The 12,260-nt window shown below is 40.1% G+C and overlaps 2 protein-coding genes across 2 annotated transcripts in view; one reads left to right on the forward strand and one right to left on the reverse strand.

Annotated features, from left to right (window-relative positions):
- The window catches only part of iqch (IQ motif containing H), a 21,460-nt gene extending 15,047 nt beyond the window's left edge, over positions 1 to 6,413 (reverse strand). The window contains exons 1-10 of the mRNA XM_031863008.1: positions 6,270 to 6,413; positions 5,876 to 5,986; positions 5,453 to 5,547; positions 5,212 to 5,287; positions 4,799 to 4,918; positions 2,915 to 3,002; positions 2,588 to 2,674; positions 2,277 to 2,464; positions 1,607 to 2,152; positions 68 to 134 (exon numbers count right to left, since the gene is read on the reverse strand). Coding sequence (XP_031718868.1) covers positions 68 to 134; positions 1,607 to 2,152; positions 2,277 to 2,464; positions 2,588 to 2,674; positions 2,915 to 3,002; positions 4,799 to 4,918; positions 5,212 to 5,287; positions 5,453 to 5,547; positions 5,876 to 5,986; positions 6,270 to 6,320 — 1,429 coding nt within the window. The 5' untranslated portion in view covers positions 6,321 to 6,413. The remainder of the gene's footprint in view (positions 1 to 67; positions 135 to 1,606; positions 2,153 to 2,276; positions 2,465 to 2,587; positions 2,675 to 2,914; positions 3,003 to 4,798; positions 4,919 to 5,211; positions 5,288 to 5,452; positions 5,548 to 5,875; positions 5,987 to 6,269) is intronic.
- Positions 6,414 to 6,922: 509 nt separating this feature from the next.
- On the forward strand, positions 6,923 to 10,529 carry aagab (alpha and gamma adaptin binding protein). Its single transcript, XM_031863022.1, has 10 exons — positions 6,923 to 7,114; positions 7,428 to 7,618; positions 7,708 to 7,804; positions 7,914 to 8,003; positions 8,116 to 8,199; positions 8,306 to 8,385; positions 8,558 to 8,654; positions 8,767 to 8,871; positions 8,997 to 9,046; positions 9,212 to 10,529. Exons 1-10 carry the CDS (start codon positions 7,021 to 7,023, stop codon positions 9,287 to 9,289), a joined length of 966 nt encoding a protein of 321 aa, XP_031718882.1. The 5' UTR covers positions 6,923 to 7,020; the 3' UTR covers positions 9,290 to 10,529.
- Positions 10,530 to 12,260: the final 1,731 nt, after the last annotated feature.

Genomic DNA, 12,260 nt, shown 5'->3' on the forward strand with positions numbered 1-12,260 from the left:
GTGTGTGTGTGTGTGTGTGTGTGTGTGTGTGTGTGTGTGTGTGTGTGCAGCAGGCAGAGAAAGCTACCTAATGAAGGGATGTGGATAATGGTCCTCTTGGAGGACTGGATGTGTTTCCAGTTGGCTGCCAGATGCTGGGGATGGAGAAAAGGAGTGATCAGAGAGGGGCTGCTTGGATGCGTACACACACTCACACACTGACACACTTACACACACGCACACACGCACACACAAATCATCATTGAATAGCTAAAACACATCAAGCCAATCTCTCTCTGGGCAAACAGAAGCAAACCAAGCATAAAATACCACCTTAATTAAATTAAGCGTTTGCTTTGGAATTATCTTCTCACAATTAATTCAATCAGGAAGGTACATGATGCTACTGCCAGGGGAAGATTAGCAGGCTTAATTAACAGGGTATGAATGTTTAAAGTGCGAGAACATACATTTAGTGCATGTATACATGCACAGCGATGTTAAAACTGAATGAACTTGTAGGCACTAATTAATATTGTGTCAGCAGTCCAAAAGATGTTCAACCCAGATGACAGCACAGACATGACATCTATGCTGAATGGGGAAAAAGATACAGAACATCATCTCGAAAAACTGTGCTGTCATACTGCTCTCTTGAAGAGCTAAATAGAAGAAGATCTTTATCTTTTGAGCTTATGAAGTCAGACATTTCTGCAGTAATCTAATGTAGTAAATTGGTCTTTTATAATCTGTTTTGATTTCAAAACCTAAAAACACATTTTTTGATTTAAATAGTTAAACCATCTATCATATGTATAGCATGTTATTATATATTTAGTTACTGTTATATGTACTGTTCACCATTTGAATGCATTGGGTACCTTTTTGCCATTCATCTCTAGCCCTCATAATCACTGTTTCTCCATTTTTATTCTTGCGTTATCAATGTTTACTTTATTAAACTGTCTCGTTCATTATTAATGCTGTTCTCAACTGTTCATCCGTCTCGCTCTTCATTTCTGAGGTTCTCTATTGTTCATCAGTCCCACTTTTTCTTTCTGCTGCTCCCCTCTGTTCATCTAACTCCTCTGATGTTGTGCGTTTGTCTTGATCCCTTCTGTTGTTCTACTCTGTTCATCTGGCGCACTGCTCCCCTCTGCTGTTCTGTGTTTCTGTTACTCAAACCAAAAGTACATTGAAGTTACATACCATGATGAATGTCCCTGCATTTGTATCAACATAGCATTGCCCCATTTCTGTCCTTGCTTTTACAGTCATTTACTCAGAGTGGTGGAGACTCAAACACAGATTTTGAATGCTACTGGTATTGTAAAACACTGACGTTATTGACTGAATGGAAAATTCACAAGCTCAAAGTTACATTCAAATATTATGCAGATAATCTAATTGAAATAATAAATGATAATACCTCAGGTCGAGGTGCCATGTACTTCAACATTTTGAATTTGTCTTAATCAATTTGATTTAGAAGTCATAAATTAAAGTTTAAGTCTAATTTTGAGAAATTGGGGGTAAAAATTCGAAAAACAAAGGTGAGCTTTGAAAAGGTAAGCAAGCAATATTAAGTAAGAGAGAGAAATCACACAATGACTATAAGCAACATCACCTGGGCTCTGCTGCGAAAATTCTCCAGTTGTCTGAAACGCCGGGCCTGCAGGGCCGTCCTGACATGACGCTTCTGTGTGTGCATCAACCATGAGACAGCGATGGTTTCTACCGCCCACTTGCGCTGGCAGTGGCGCAGGTAGGCTGTCCGGGCTAAGTAGCGTCTCCAGCAGGACTGGATGTGGATGGCGGCCGCCTCAGTGCCTCCCTCTCCCTTGTAGCGCTGACCTGGGCGTAAGACCAGACCCGATACCTCCTCCGTGTTTTCAAGCACTGAGAGGAGGCCGGTCACTGGAGGAGCCTTTAACCAACCACTTTCCCAAACATGGCTTAACTCCACTAGCCGTTCCCCGCTCACTTTGGCTAGAGGCACAGCAAAGTCCCTGAGCAGCTTTTCCAGGGCCTCCAGAGCATCTACCACACTGCTCCAGCACAAGCTAAAGCTCTGCTTGAAGTGACGGAAATCTGTCGCCATTGGGTTGGTCCGTCCCATTAAGATGGTAAAGTCGTACTTGCTGATATTTACTGGAACTTGCACAGGTAGATTCTACAGAACACAGGGAAACCTAGACTTTAATAATACAGTTAAATGAATTGAAATATTATCTTTGTTCACCGTCTCTTTCTCTATTTCATTTAACATATATTTAAAACTATTACAGTGATCTTACATGAGGGCTTTTAGGGATAAGACCGTTGGTGCCTTGCATCATACCCCATTGGTCCATGCTGCTGGAGGTTGGGGTGGGAGGCGGAGTCTTGGTGGTCCAGATGGGTGTGCATTCCCTGTCTATTCTTTCGCAGGTGGATCCAGGTTCTGTTTCCCATTTCAGCTGCTTGTGACACCTGGACTTCAAGCCTAACAGACCAAAAGTCACAAAGAGACAGGCTCAACTCTGTCAGTGATCAATCAGTGGCAAACAGTCATCAATGTCAAATCAAGTGGCAGCTGTCCCTACTACACCAGAGTCACTGAGCAGACCTGTCTTAGAAGAATAGAAATCCTCTCTGGAGTGAAAAGAGGCAGCCTTGTGCTGGATCGACATTTGAAGCAAACTTGTTTTTGGCACTGATGAAAACAGAAAATAAAAGATCAACTTTCAAAACATTGGGCTTGTCCTTGTTCATGAAAGTTTCAGACTAGGCAAGATTAAACAAAATACGAGACAATAATTCGAAAAACAGAATGTTAATATTCCACAACTATTGGACAAACAACAGCTGACCTGACATGTGCACTCAATGAGCATTTGTCTATAGTATAACAGAGGTGTGGTGTTGGTGCTGAGGTGATAAAATGTATTTTTACCTGTCCCCATGTCTTCTTCAGGCATTGCCAGGCTATTTGTGACTGGAAGACTCACCACAGGGCCAGTGATTATTCTGCGATGTTTTGCCTTAACAGAACATTTTTATAAGATCAGAAGTTGTACATCTTGTAATAATGAAATCAAAGCAATACTACCAGACCCTGGACCAGTATCTCCTGGTCCGGCCCTAAACAGTTGTTGCCAACAGCTTAGGAAGCCCGGCCCTAGCTTCATCTAACTGAATGAAACAGTTACAGGTGGAGAGCTTGAGCATGTTTAAATTGAATGAGAGTTTCTTTCTTTTTGAGCGATGTTGTTGTAAGTGTCGGAGGTAACCAACCATTAATCAGACCCTTGCCAGCTTGGTGATGTAGGAAAAAAATCCCTTTCTAACAGAATAATTTTAAAGGAGAGAAGTGGGATAGCTACATGTTTACAAACAATATATTTTCTGTATTCATTAGGAATACAAGACAGCCATAGCTGGAACTGGCAAAGTTGTAAACCGTCCTGTAACCCATCCAACTCGACATAAAGATTAAAGGTTATCTTCACCTTTAAGCAATTCTGTAAATATTTGAATACATAGTATTGTATCGTAATAAAATCAGAAGTTGATTTGATGGCCTAGTTTAATATAAACAGATTCAAATGTGTCATTACTCATAAAACACAAAGTTTGTGCTGTGCTGATCCTCCAGACTTGTCACCTAATGTCCTCTCCTTCGTTCTCCTCAGACCACTGATCTCTCTGACAGACCACAGGTACTAGCCAGGTGCTGGGAAAATATCCCCTCAAAGGCACACATCTGTTTCAGATGGGGTTGGGAAAAGGTGGCACCTTTTCGTGAAATTGCTAAAATGCAAAAGCTCATTTCCTGGCATGGGTAGGGAGTGGAGAAGAGCTGGCCTGAGTTGCAGAAGGAGGCAGCAGGCAGAGAGCCAGTAGTTAGCAGTTGGGGAAGCTACGGCTGTCTTATTGGCATGCTGGACCAGGTACCCACTTCTGTCCTGAGACAGCTGTAAACCAGTAGCCCATAGCACAGCAATCAGGCGCCTGTTTCTTTAGAAGAATGCTGATGTGCTGCAATCTGCTGCTTTCTGCTTTCTGCAGCCAGCACTTCCATCCCTCCTATATCAGAGTGACAGTCTTGGCCGTTATGTCTCATGTCAGGTATAGATTACCGAAAACATATTGGAAAATAAAGTGTGTAAAACATATCTAAAACTAATGCCAACCTTTGCAAAGACTAATTTGTTTGCTGTGACAAGTGCTAGCTGTCATCATTGAGCCAAGTGACCTTTATGTCACTGCTACTTGAAGCATCTATTAATGCAGACCTGTGCCATCACTCTTTACTCCAGCATAAAGGGTCTGTTATGGGGATTAAGGGAGTAAGCATCAGGGAAAGGACCAATCATATCCAATTCATCTTAGTTGTAGCAAAACCTCTTGTAATGCCTCCTAATCAAATCTTTCCTGAGGCATGTGCTGTATGTTACAATTAATATCAACAAAGGCTCAAGACACAGGAATCAATTCTGCTCTAGATCAATCTCACTGTGCAAAGCAAATAGCTGGAGGACATGATATTATTCTGATTATAGTTTGTTATTATAGTTGATTATAGTCCTTTCCAGCAGTAAGACTGAAGCACGATGAGGAAATCTGCTCCATAACTAAGAAAACCAAAATAGATAGATAGATAGATAGATAGATAGATAGATAGATAGAGTAAAACCCATCTGTATTTTGAAACTACTTAATCAAACGTCTCTGTAAAGTGTTGTTCCTATGGATAGTATGCATGTCATAGACAATATTATTCTCCTAATTTACAGCTGAAATGATATTAATCTAGATTTATAGTCAGATTACTTACTGTATTTGTCCTCCTCTTGTGGACATCAGGGAGTGATATCCCACATTTCTGGTGCATAACAGCTCTGTTGTTTGGATGAGCAGGATTACTCAACAAACACTTGGTTAATGCTGACTTGTGCTGATCAAGACAGATAAAGGAAATGTTTTAAAACTTGAGTTAGTTAATAGCAACAATTTAAATGTATGTATATTTCTGCTGAGCAGTAAAGTATAACGTGTTCTATTTTTGTCTCATGTGCTGCTCTACCACACCACGTCTACTTCTGTTTGTCTGGTCTGCCTTAATGTGTAATACAATAGAATAGTTGCATTTCTAACTTACCTAAGTACAGTATATATTGTAGCTTGTACTCTATACTACTAAGTAAATAAATTAGTTTCCGTTTCTGAACAAAATGAATAATAATCTACCTTTTCCCCAGGTGAGGCCCCTGGAATGTGTTTCCGTTGTGGACGCACATCTTGGATACTCTCCAGGGCAGGTTGCCTGTGTGATGTCTCTGATTCAATCTCACAATACACATCACTATAATGTATGCAATTCTGAAGATACTTCTTAAGAGTTCTAACAAAGAGATGGTGGAGAAAAGAAAGTGCTACCACTGTAAACTATTATACAGTAAACAACACATGTGAGCTTCTCCTTCCTTACCATTTGGGAATCTGTTTCTTCTTTTGCAAGTCTTCAATTCTTGGAAGGACCAGCAGCTGCGTATTCACTGTTTTCAGATAATCATCTGCATGCTTCTACAGTAGTAGTATATAAAATAATGAAAATAATAAAAAATACGTATAATACTAAATACATATAAAACTGTGTATATAATGTATAATATATATATATATATATATATATATATATATATATATAGCACTGATACGTAACATTGAATATATAATATATGTTGAATATATACATCTACACACACACACACACACACATACATATATATATATATATATATACACACACATATATATATATATACACATATATATATATATATATATATACACATATATATATATATATATATATAGTATATAGTGCTTATTCTGCATGAAGCATCCTCACCCAGATGCTTCTCTCTGTCTTGCCGATGGCAGCGTCCAAGCTTTGAATGTCCAGTGTGTTCCCCCTCTCACTGACAAGAGTACATCTGAGTTGTCTCAAATCCTCTTGAACCTGTAAAATACGGTTCTGTGATGTAAACCTACATAATGTGGAAATCTGGCCTAAAAATAGCCAAGCTTGACACTTGTTATTGCGTATTGGTAGTTTATCTAAATGTAATGAGGTTTAAAATAAATAGAAATGTTAACAGTTTATGAAACATCAGTCAACTTGTTTACCCTAACATATCCGCAAAACCTAGCTAGCTAGTTAGCCTAACCTAGCTAACCTTAATATTTTTCATTAATACTATTTTCTAGTAAAATAGGTTTTTAGCTGAGGTAGACAACATTACCTGAAATAAAACTGCTCCCAACTTATCTTCGTTTTTAAGTTCGTCAGACATGGTATATTGGGTTAATAATAATCCAAAATAATGTAATAATATGAAAACATGTGTCACAATATCAAATAGCTAACGTGAACTCCTTTAACCAGTTAGCTAGTAACGTCAAACACACAGTACTCGCAACCATGACAACGAGAAGCTAACTTTCAGTGTTAACTTTACCCCGAGTATGAACTGTCGGGCAGTACGTCCGTCTGTGTTTAAAACCAACACCACTGGCCAACTTTCGTTTGAATAGTCACAGGGAAAAATCCAACTAAGTCACAAATGTAATCTTACTCTAGCCATTAACGTTAACATATACTCTATAATTTAACATATACTCATATAATTTATTGGTTGGGCTTTTGGGGAGACGCTTTGCCTGAAAGATAAGTTCAGGGCATTCTAATGTCCTATTCCTCTGAAAGGGTTCAGTACAGGAAGCGCATTGATTGTCTATGTTGACGTATTTACACAGTCTATGCATATACACAAAGTAGATTTTAGTATCTATATTACGAGAATACATTACCTGATGTAAATGCACATAAATGTATCGAAATAAATTATTAAATAAGCTCTGAGCCCTGTTTCTTCGGCTTCAGACTAGCTAATGCTGCACCGGAAGAGACCGTCGCAGCGGCTCAGAGTTGAAAGGTCATCAACGTCACGTCAAGCTAGCAGGAGAAGAAGCTTGTCCTATTTATTATAAAAAATGTCAAATACAGAAGAGGACACGGAGCTGCCTACTCCATGTGTGCTCATCACGAGCTGTGACGGTGGTTTTAAAGAAGAAGAGCTGATAAAACGTAAGTTTAGCTGAACTCAACGTCCATGATTTGGCAAACAGGCTAACGCTGAATAAAGCTAACTTACTCTTAGCACAACAGGTGACATTTGGTAGCGCATGCATATTGTTAATATAGGTCGACAACAACGCTGTCCGAGGTTGTCAAGCTAGTTAGTGATGCATTGTTTTTGTGGGGCAGGTATAAAAACGACAAAGGTAAGGCTGAAGGGGGTCACGTGCTTCTTATTTCAGCAGCTAGCGTTGATTAACTTACACTAACGTAATGTCTCTCTTTGTATGTGTGGGTTATAACAAACGTGTTCTTGCCTCAGAGATCCTCAGTTCGAAGACTTTGCCTGAGCCGATCAAACAAGAAGAAACAGTAGCCTGGTATCCATGGACCATCAACAACAAATATTATACAGCGGACGTCAGGCTATGCGTTGTGCCGAACACTTTTCACATGTCATCGGAGATTGCCCAGTCCATGCAGGCTTTCATCGCTTATTTTGACAGCACAGTGGTACGTGACCTAAGAATATGCTGTGGTTTGAGAGTCTCAACAGTGATTCACTGTGATTAATGTGTATTGCATGTGCATGGTGTTTGCAGAAGGATGGTCTGGAAAAGCTACTTCCTTGGATATCAGTGGTGGAAGATCTTGCTCCAGAGGTGCTCATTCTGGTGTGTGAAAGAGTCAGTGAAAATGGTTAGTCCCCCTGCTCTTAATGGTGTCTGCTAGCTTGCACAAAGCACTTGAATACGACATTGAAGGGTACTAAATTATATGGCGTCTGAAATTCAATTTTGTTTTCAAGGGGTCAGCAGACATGAAGCACAACAGTGGTGTTTGGCTCATGCCTTCGAGCTGGTGGAGCTCAATCCACAGGAGTTGCCAGATGAGGATGGTGAGTTTTACAGACAGCAGACATTCAAATGACACGGCATACAGTTATATTTTCATTCTTTATATTATCCATTGTTTTGTACTCGTTCACACTGTCTTTGTTGCCTTATCAGATGACTTTCCAGAATCCACAGGAGTAAAGAGAATTGTCCAGGCTCTCAATGCCAACGTGTGGACAAGTGTGGAGATGAAGGATGGTGAGATGGCATCACTGATACAGTTACCTCCTGCACTTTCCCCTGACTTATTTCATTTAGCTCTGTGCATGAATGGTATGTGACAGAGTATATCTCTATCTGATAGGGCACAATCAGGGCTTCGGTCTGATGAGCAGTTTGGTTGCCGCCAGACACAACAACCCACACAGCTGTCAAGATCCACAGGTCAGTTGCAATTTTGTTGTGATCATTTTCACTTACTTAAATCATAATTTAATTTTATAGTTTTGTTTTTTGATGTGTTGTTACTTCATTCTCGTGTATCATCAATCCGTTTTCATATAAATGTGCCAGTGTTTGACGAGGCATGCTAACACTAGCTCCTTTTCTGTGGCAGTCTTCCAGTGTGCCAGTAGAGGCCTCACGTGTGAGTGAGGAGACTAACAATACAGAGAGTAGTGCAAACACACGCACACAGGGAGACCCAGTTGTTGGTAAGTGAACAACCCTTGATAAAAATCATTTTTTTGCTAACAATAACGGATTAAGTATGTTCACCCGAAACATGAATCTCTTGATAATGCTCACTTGTGTTCATTCCCTCAGATGCAATGACTGATTTGGACATTCAGGAACTCGCCAACCTCACGGCTGGAGATGCAGATGTGGATAACTTTGAACGTCTCTTTACCAAATTAAAAGAGATGAAAGGTAATTGGGGAATGAAAAGGGAACGCACAACTTTGTCGGCAAAAACTGTGTTTTGGCCATTTTTTACTTTTACAGCTGATAACATTTATGATGTTTTTGGTTTTTTTTCGATTTTCAACCTGCAGACAAAGCTTCTTCATTACCTCATGAGCAGAGAAAGGTTCATGCAGAGAAGGTAAGCGACTGTATTTACCCCTGGTTACAAGACACCAAGGACCTGTATGAACAGTGCATCACAAACTAATAACATTGTCTTCGCCTCCTTGTTAGTCAATAAGTTGTGTGGGTAAAACATGTTTAAAGTCTAGTATCGAGTATTTACACGAAATCTACTTTCCAGGTAGCGAAAGCATTTTGGATGGCCATTGGTGGTGACGATGATGAGATAGACGGGTTGTCATCGGGAGAGGAAAGCTAAAAGCACATACCTGTGACTCAAGTCTCTTTTCTCCTGGCCCTCCTCCTTTTCCTGGGGCTCCCACAAGATCCGGCGCCCTTGGACATGCTTCTTTCACCTGGAAAGTGGCGATGCTTACAGATGGTACTGTAGGCATAGTCATATTTAGAAACCTTTGATTTTTAAAAATGAAATGATTGCAATACTGGTGTCTAGTGAGAAGCCGTTGAGCATTTTGATTGGGGAGATTAGTGATCCCCTGGGTCCCTCTCTCTCTGTGAGCCCCGAGTGAACCGCAACACATGGTGTTGCAGGTGAAAAAACTAAACAATTATGTGGGCTTTAATTTAATTATGTCCTTTAGGTACAATTGTCACATATATTTGAAAGTGATATGTGCCTTATCCCTGTAAGAGTTGTAAGACGTTTAATGCACATTCTGTTGAATCAACATAAAGACTTGTGATTTCATTTTTTTTAATGCTCCTTTGTGTGTGTGTGTGGTGCATTTGTTGTGAACACAAGACTGTTGCACTACACGAGTACATGCAGGTGATCTAGTGCTTATTAAGAAAAGTATGCAGACCAGAAAGATACACACCTGTATGCTGCAATGGAGAATCTCTGCAATAAAAGGATCAGTCGTGTGCTGTATTGGACATTATACTGAAGTGTTTGAAATGTTTTGTCTCCTTTGCGTTTGTGGAGCAGCAGAAATAAAACAAAATACCATAAAGTACAGCCACGCTAGCTTTACAATGGTCACATTAATTACAGGACTAACATTGGACTGCATTCCTGTAAAAGGGATTTCTATTTTTCCTGTCACTGTACTGGTGAGTCATGGTTTCAAAAAAATTACTTTAAATAATTTTACTCAGTTGCAACTCCTTAAATTTTCAAACAACAATTTGAGAACAAATAATATGCTACATGGCAAAAAAATACATGTACATAAGACTTTGAACAGAAAACTAAGAACATCAAGGAACTCAAGTACTGATACAGAACTAGCAACTATACCCACCACTGTAGTACACAGTATTTCAGTTAGGCACCTTGTAACTGTTTTAAATAGATTACATGGTGACTTGGTCTTAAGTACAGGATAAACACGGTGGCTTCATCGGCAATGACAGCGAGCTTATTACACATGCCTTATACTGTAGCAATGTACATGTAATATACAGTATTTACTAGACAAGCAATTACTAGAACTAAAGCATTGCACTGATCAACACAGTCAGTTGGAAGTGCATCATTTACCCACAAGGAGCAGAGTGTACTATTGGCTACCAGTTGGTAATATGTGACGAGAGTTGCATTTATGTTTTTACCCTTTAAGCCATCGATGGCTGAGCCACTGCCATGGAGCACCCTTCACACTGAAATCACATGGGTGCCTTAATTCAACCAGTTCCCTATGACCACTCACACTGTACGTCGTACTCTTTGTCCCTATAACAGTAATAGTTGGTGCAGTAATTCTATGCGCCACACTTAACTTGACCCGCGTCAGAAAAGCCTGCATCGAAGCCGGCCACGTCTTTCTGTGAATCTACTCATGCAGGTCAGTTGGGTCCACTGTTTCAAGCACTGCATGACTACAAGAAATCACAAGCTATAAATATTTATGTACAATCATATCGAGGCAATAAAAAAAATATATTCCCATGCAGGACAGTATGCAAAAATAACTTAGAAAATGTCTCTTTCACTGAGCAAAATAGTTTTCATACAAGGGTTCTTTTCAAGAAACAAGGGTGCTAATGTCTATATTTTTTAAAATAGATAAAATACCAATTACATGATCAATCAGATAATTGACATTTATGGGCAAAGTACGCTGTACTTAAGATATTAATTAAATATATTCTATTTAATCACCACTCAGAATGACATTTTTCATGTTAATTCATGGTTCAATTGATAAATAAGCCTAATTCAGTGATCACACAGAGTGGTTCTGGGACGCTGAAACACCAGTGATGACAGCACGTTTCAGCTAATTCATAGAATCAAAAATGTTTTGAAACATGTTAAAGGTGACCAAGCTGAAACTGTGCTTTAACTTCAACCTGGGAAACAAACATTTCCATCAATGACAACACTGAGCATAGTCATGATGTCTGAATGAATAATGAAGAAAATGTGGTTCGTCCTATTGCAAATACCCTGTGGCTGCCCGTTGAACACATGAAAACAAAACAATGTAAAAGTCCTAAAATAACCATCAAATGGAGACACTAAGTGGTACTGAGGAAAGTGCTATAGATGTGAGGGGAAATGTTACAGACAGCGAGGGAGGAGAGTGATCTTTTGATTTGATGAATAGTGTCTCCTTCCTTATTATCACTGAGGGATGCTCGACATTTCCTATGTGGTTTGTGGATACGTGTTTGTGTGGAGGGGAAGCGTGTGGTGCTCCTAGGACACACTGGAACAGTGGATGCTGGGAGAGCCCATCTGTGTGAGAACCTTGTCCAGCCACTGCAAAGGGCCGTTGAGATGCAGTTCTATCCAGCAGGGGGTGCTGGTCACTGTCTGACGTCTGCAGGGTACAGAGGAGAAGAGTTTGTCATTACTTCGCTCTTGATTGTAGTCAATGCAAAGATACAGGCCTGCTTGTCTTAGTTGAATTAGCACCAACACTGAAGCAAACTCGACAGGCTATTTCTGAAGTCATTCAAGTTTCTATCAAAGATGTTTTCCGAGGTGTTTGGTGCCAGAAATATAACACCAGTGGGAATCCCCTTTGCCAAAGGGTATCTGAAATGTGTTCACCTCCCACTCCATGTCCCCCCTCACGAATACATGCCTGCTGCATTCTTCCTCCGTTACTCAACCCTCTCTTGCCGACTCACAGCAGCACCCTCCCCCAATCTCCATCTTTCTCCTTTCCAAGTCTGCTATCGTCTTTGCACAACACCCCTTCATTTGTTTCCACCCCCAAAACGGACGTAAATGATCCTGACCATGAACATCAAAGCCC

The sequence above is a fragment of the Anarrhichthys ocellatus genome, unplaced genomic scaffold (genome assembly GCF_004355925.1).
Source record: "Anarrhichthys ocellatus isolate YVR2014 unplaced genomic scaffold, GSC_Weel_1.0 scaffold2, whole genome shotgun sequence".
Lineage (NCBI taxonomy): Eukaryota > Metazoa > Chordata > Actinopteri > Perciformes > Anarhichadidae > Anarrhichthys > Anarrhichthys ocellatus.

What these genes read in the sequence shown, in the direction of transcription:
- aagab (XM_031863022.1), top strand. Translation starts at nt 7,021, where the DNA reads ATGTCAAATACAGAAGAGGACACGGAGCTGCCTACTCCATGTGTGCTC. An exon ending in ACAGCTGTCAAGATCCACAG is followed by an intron (nt 8,386 to 8,557) that starts GTCAGTTGCAAT and finishes TTTCTGTGGCAG; the next exon opens with TCTTCCAGTGTGCCAGTAGA. An exon ending in ACAGGGAGACCCAGTTGTTG is followed by an intron (nt 8,655 to 8,766) that starts GTAAGTGAACAA and finishes TCATTCCCTCAG; the next exon opens with ATGCAATGACTGATTTGGAC.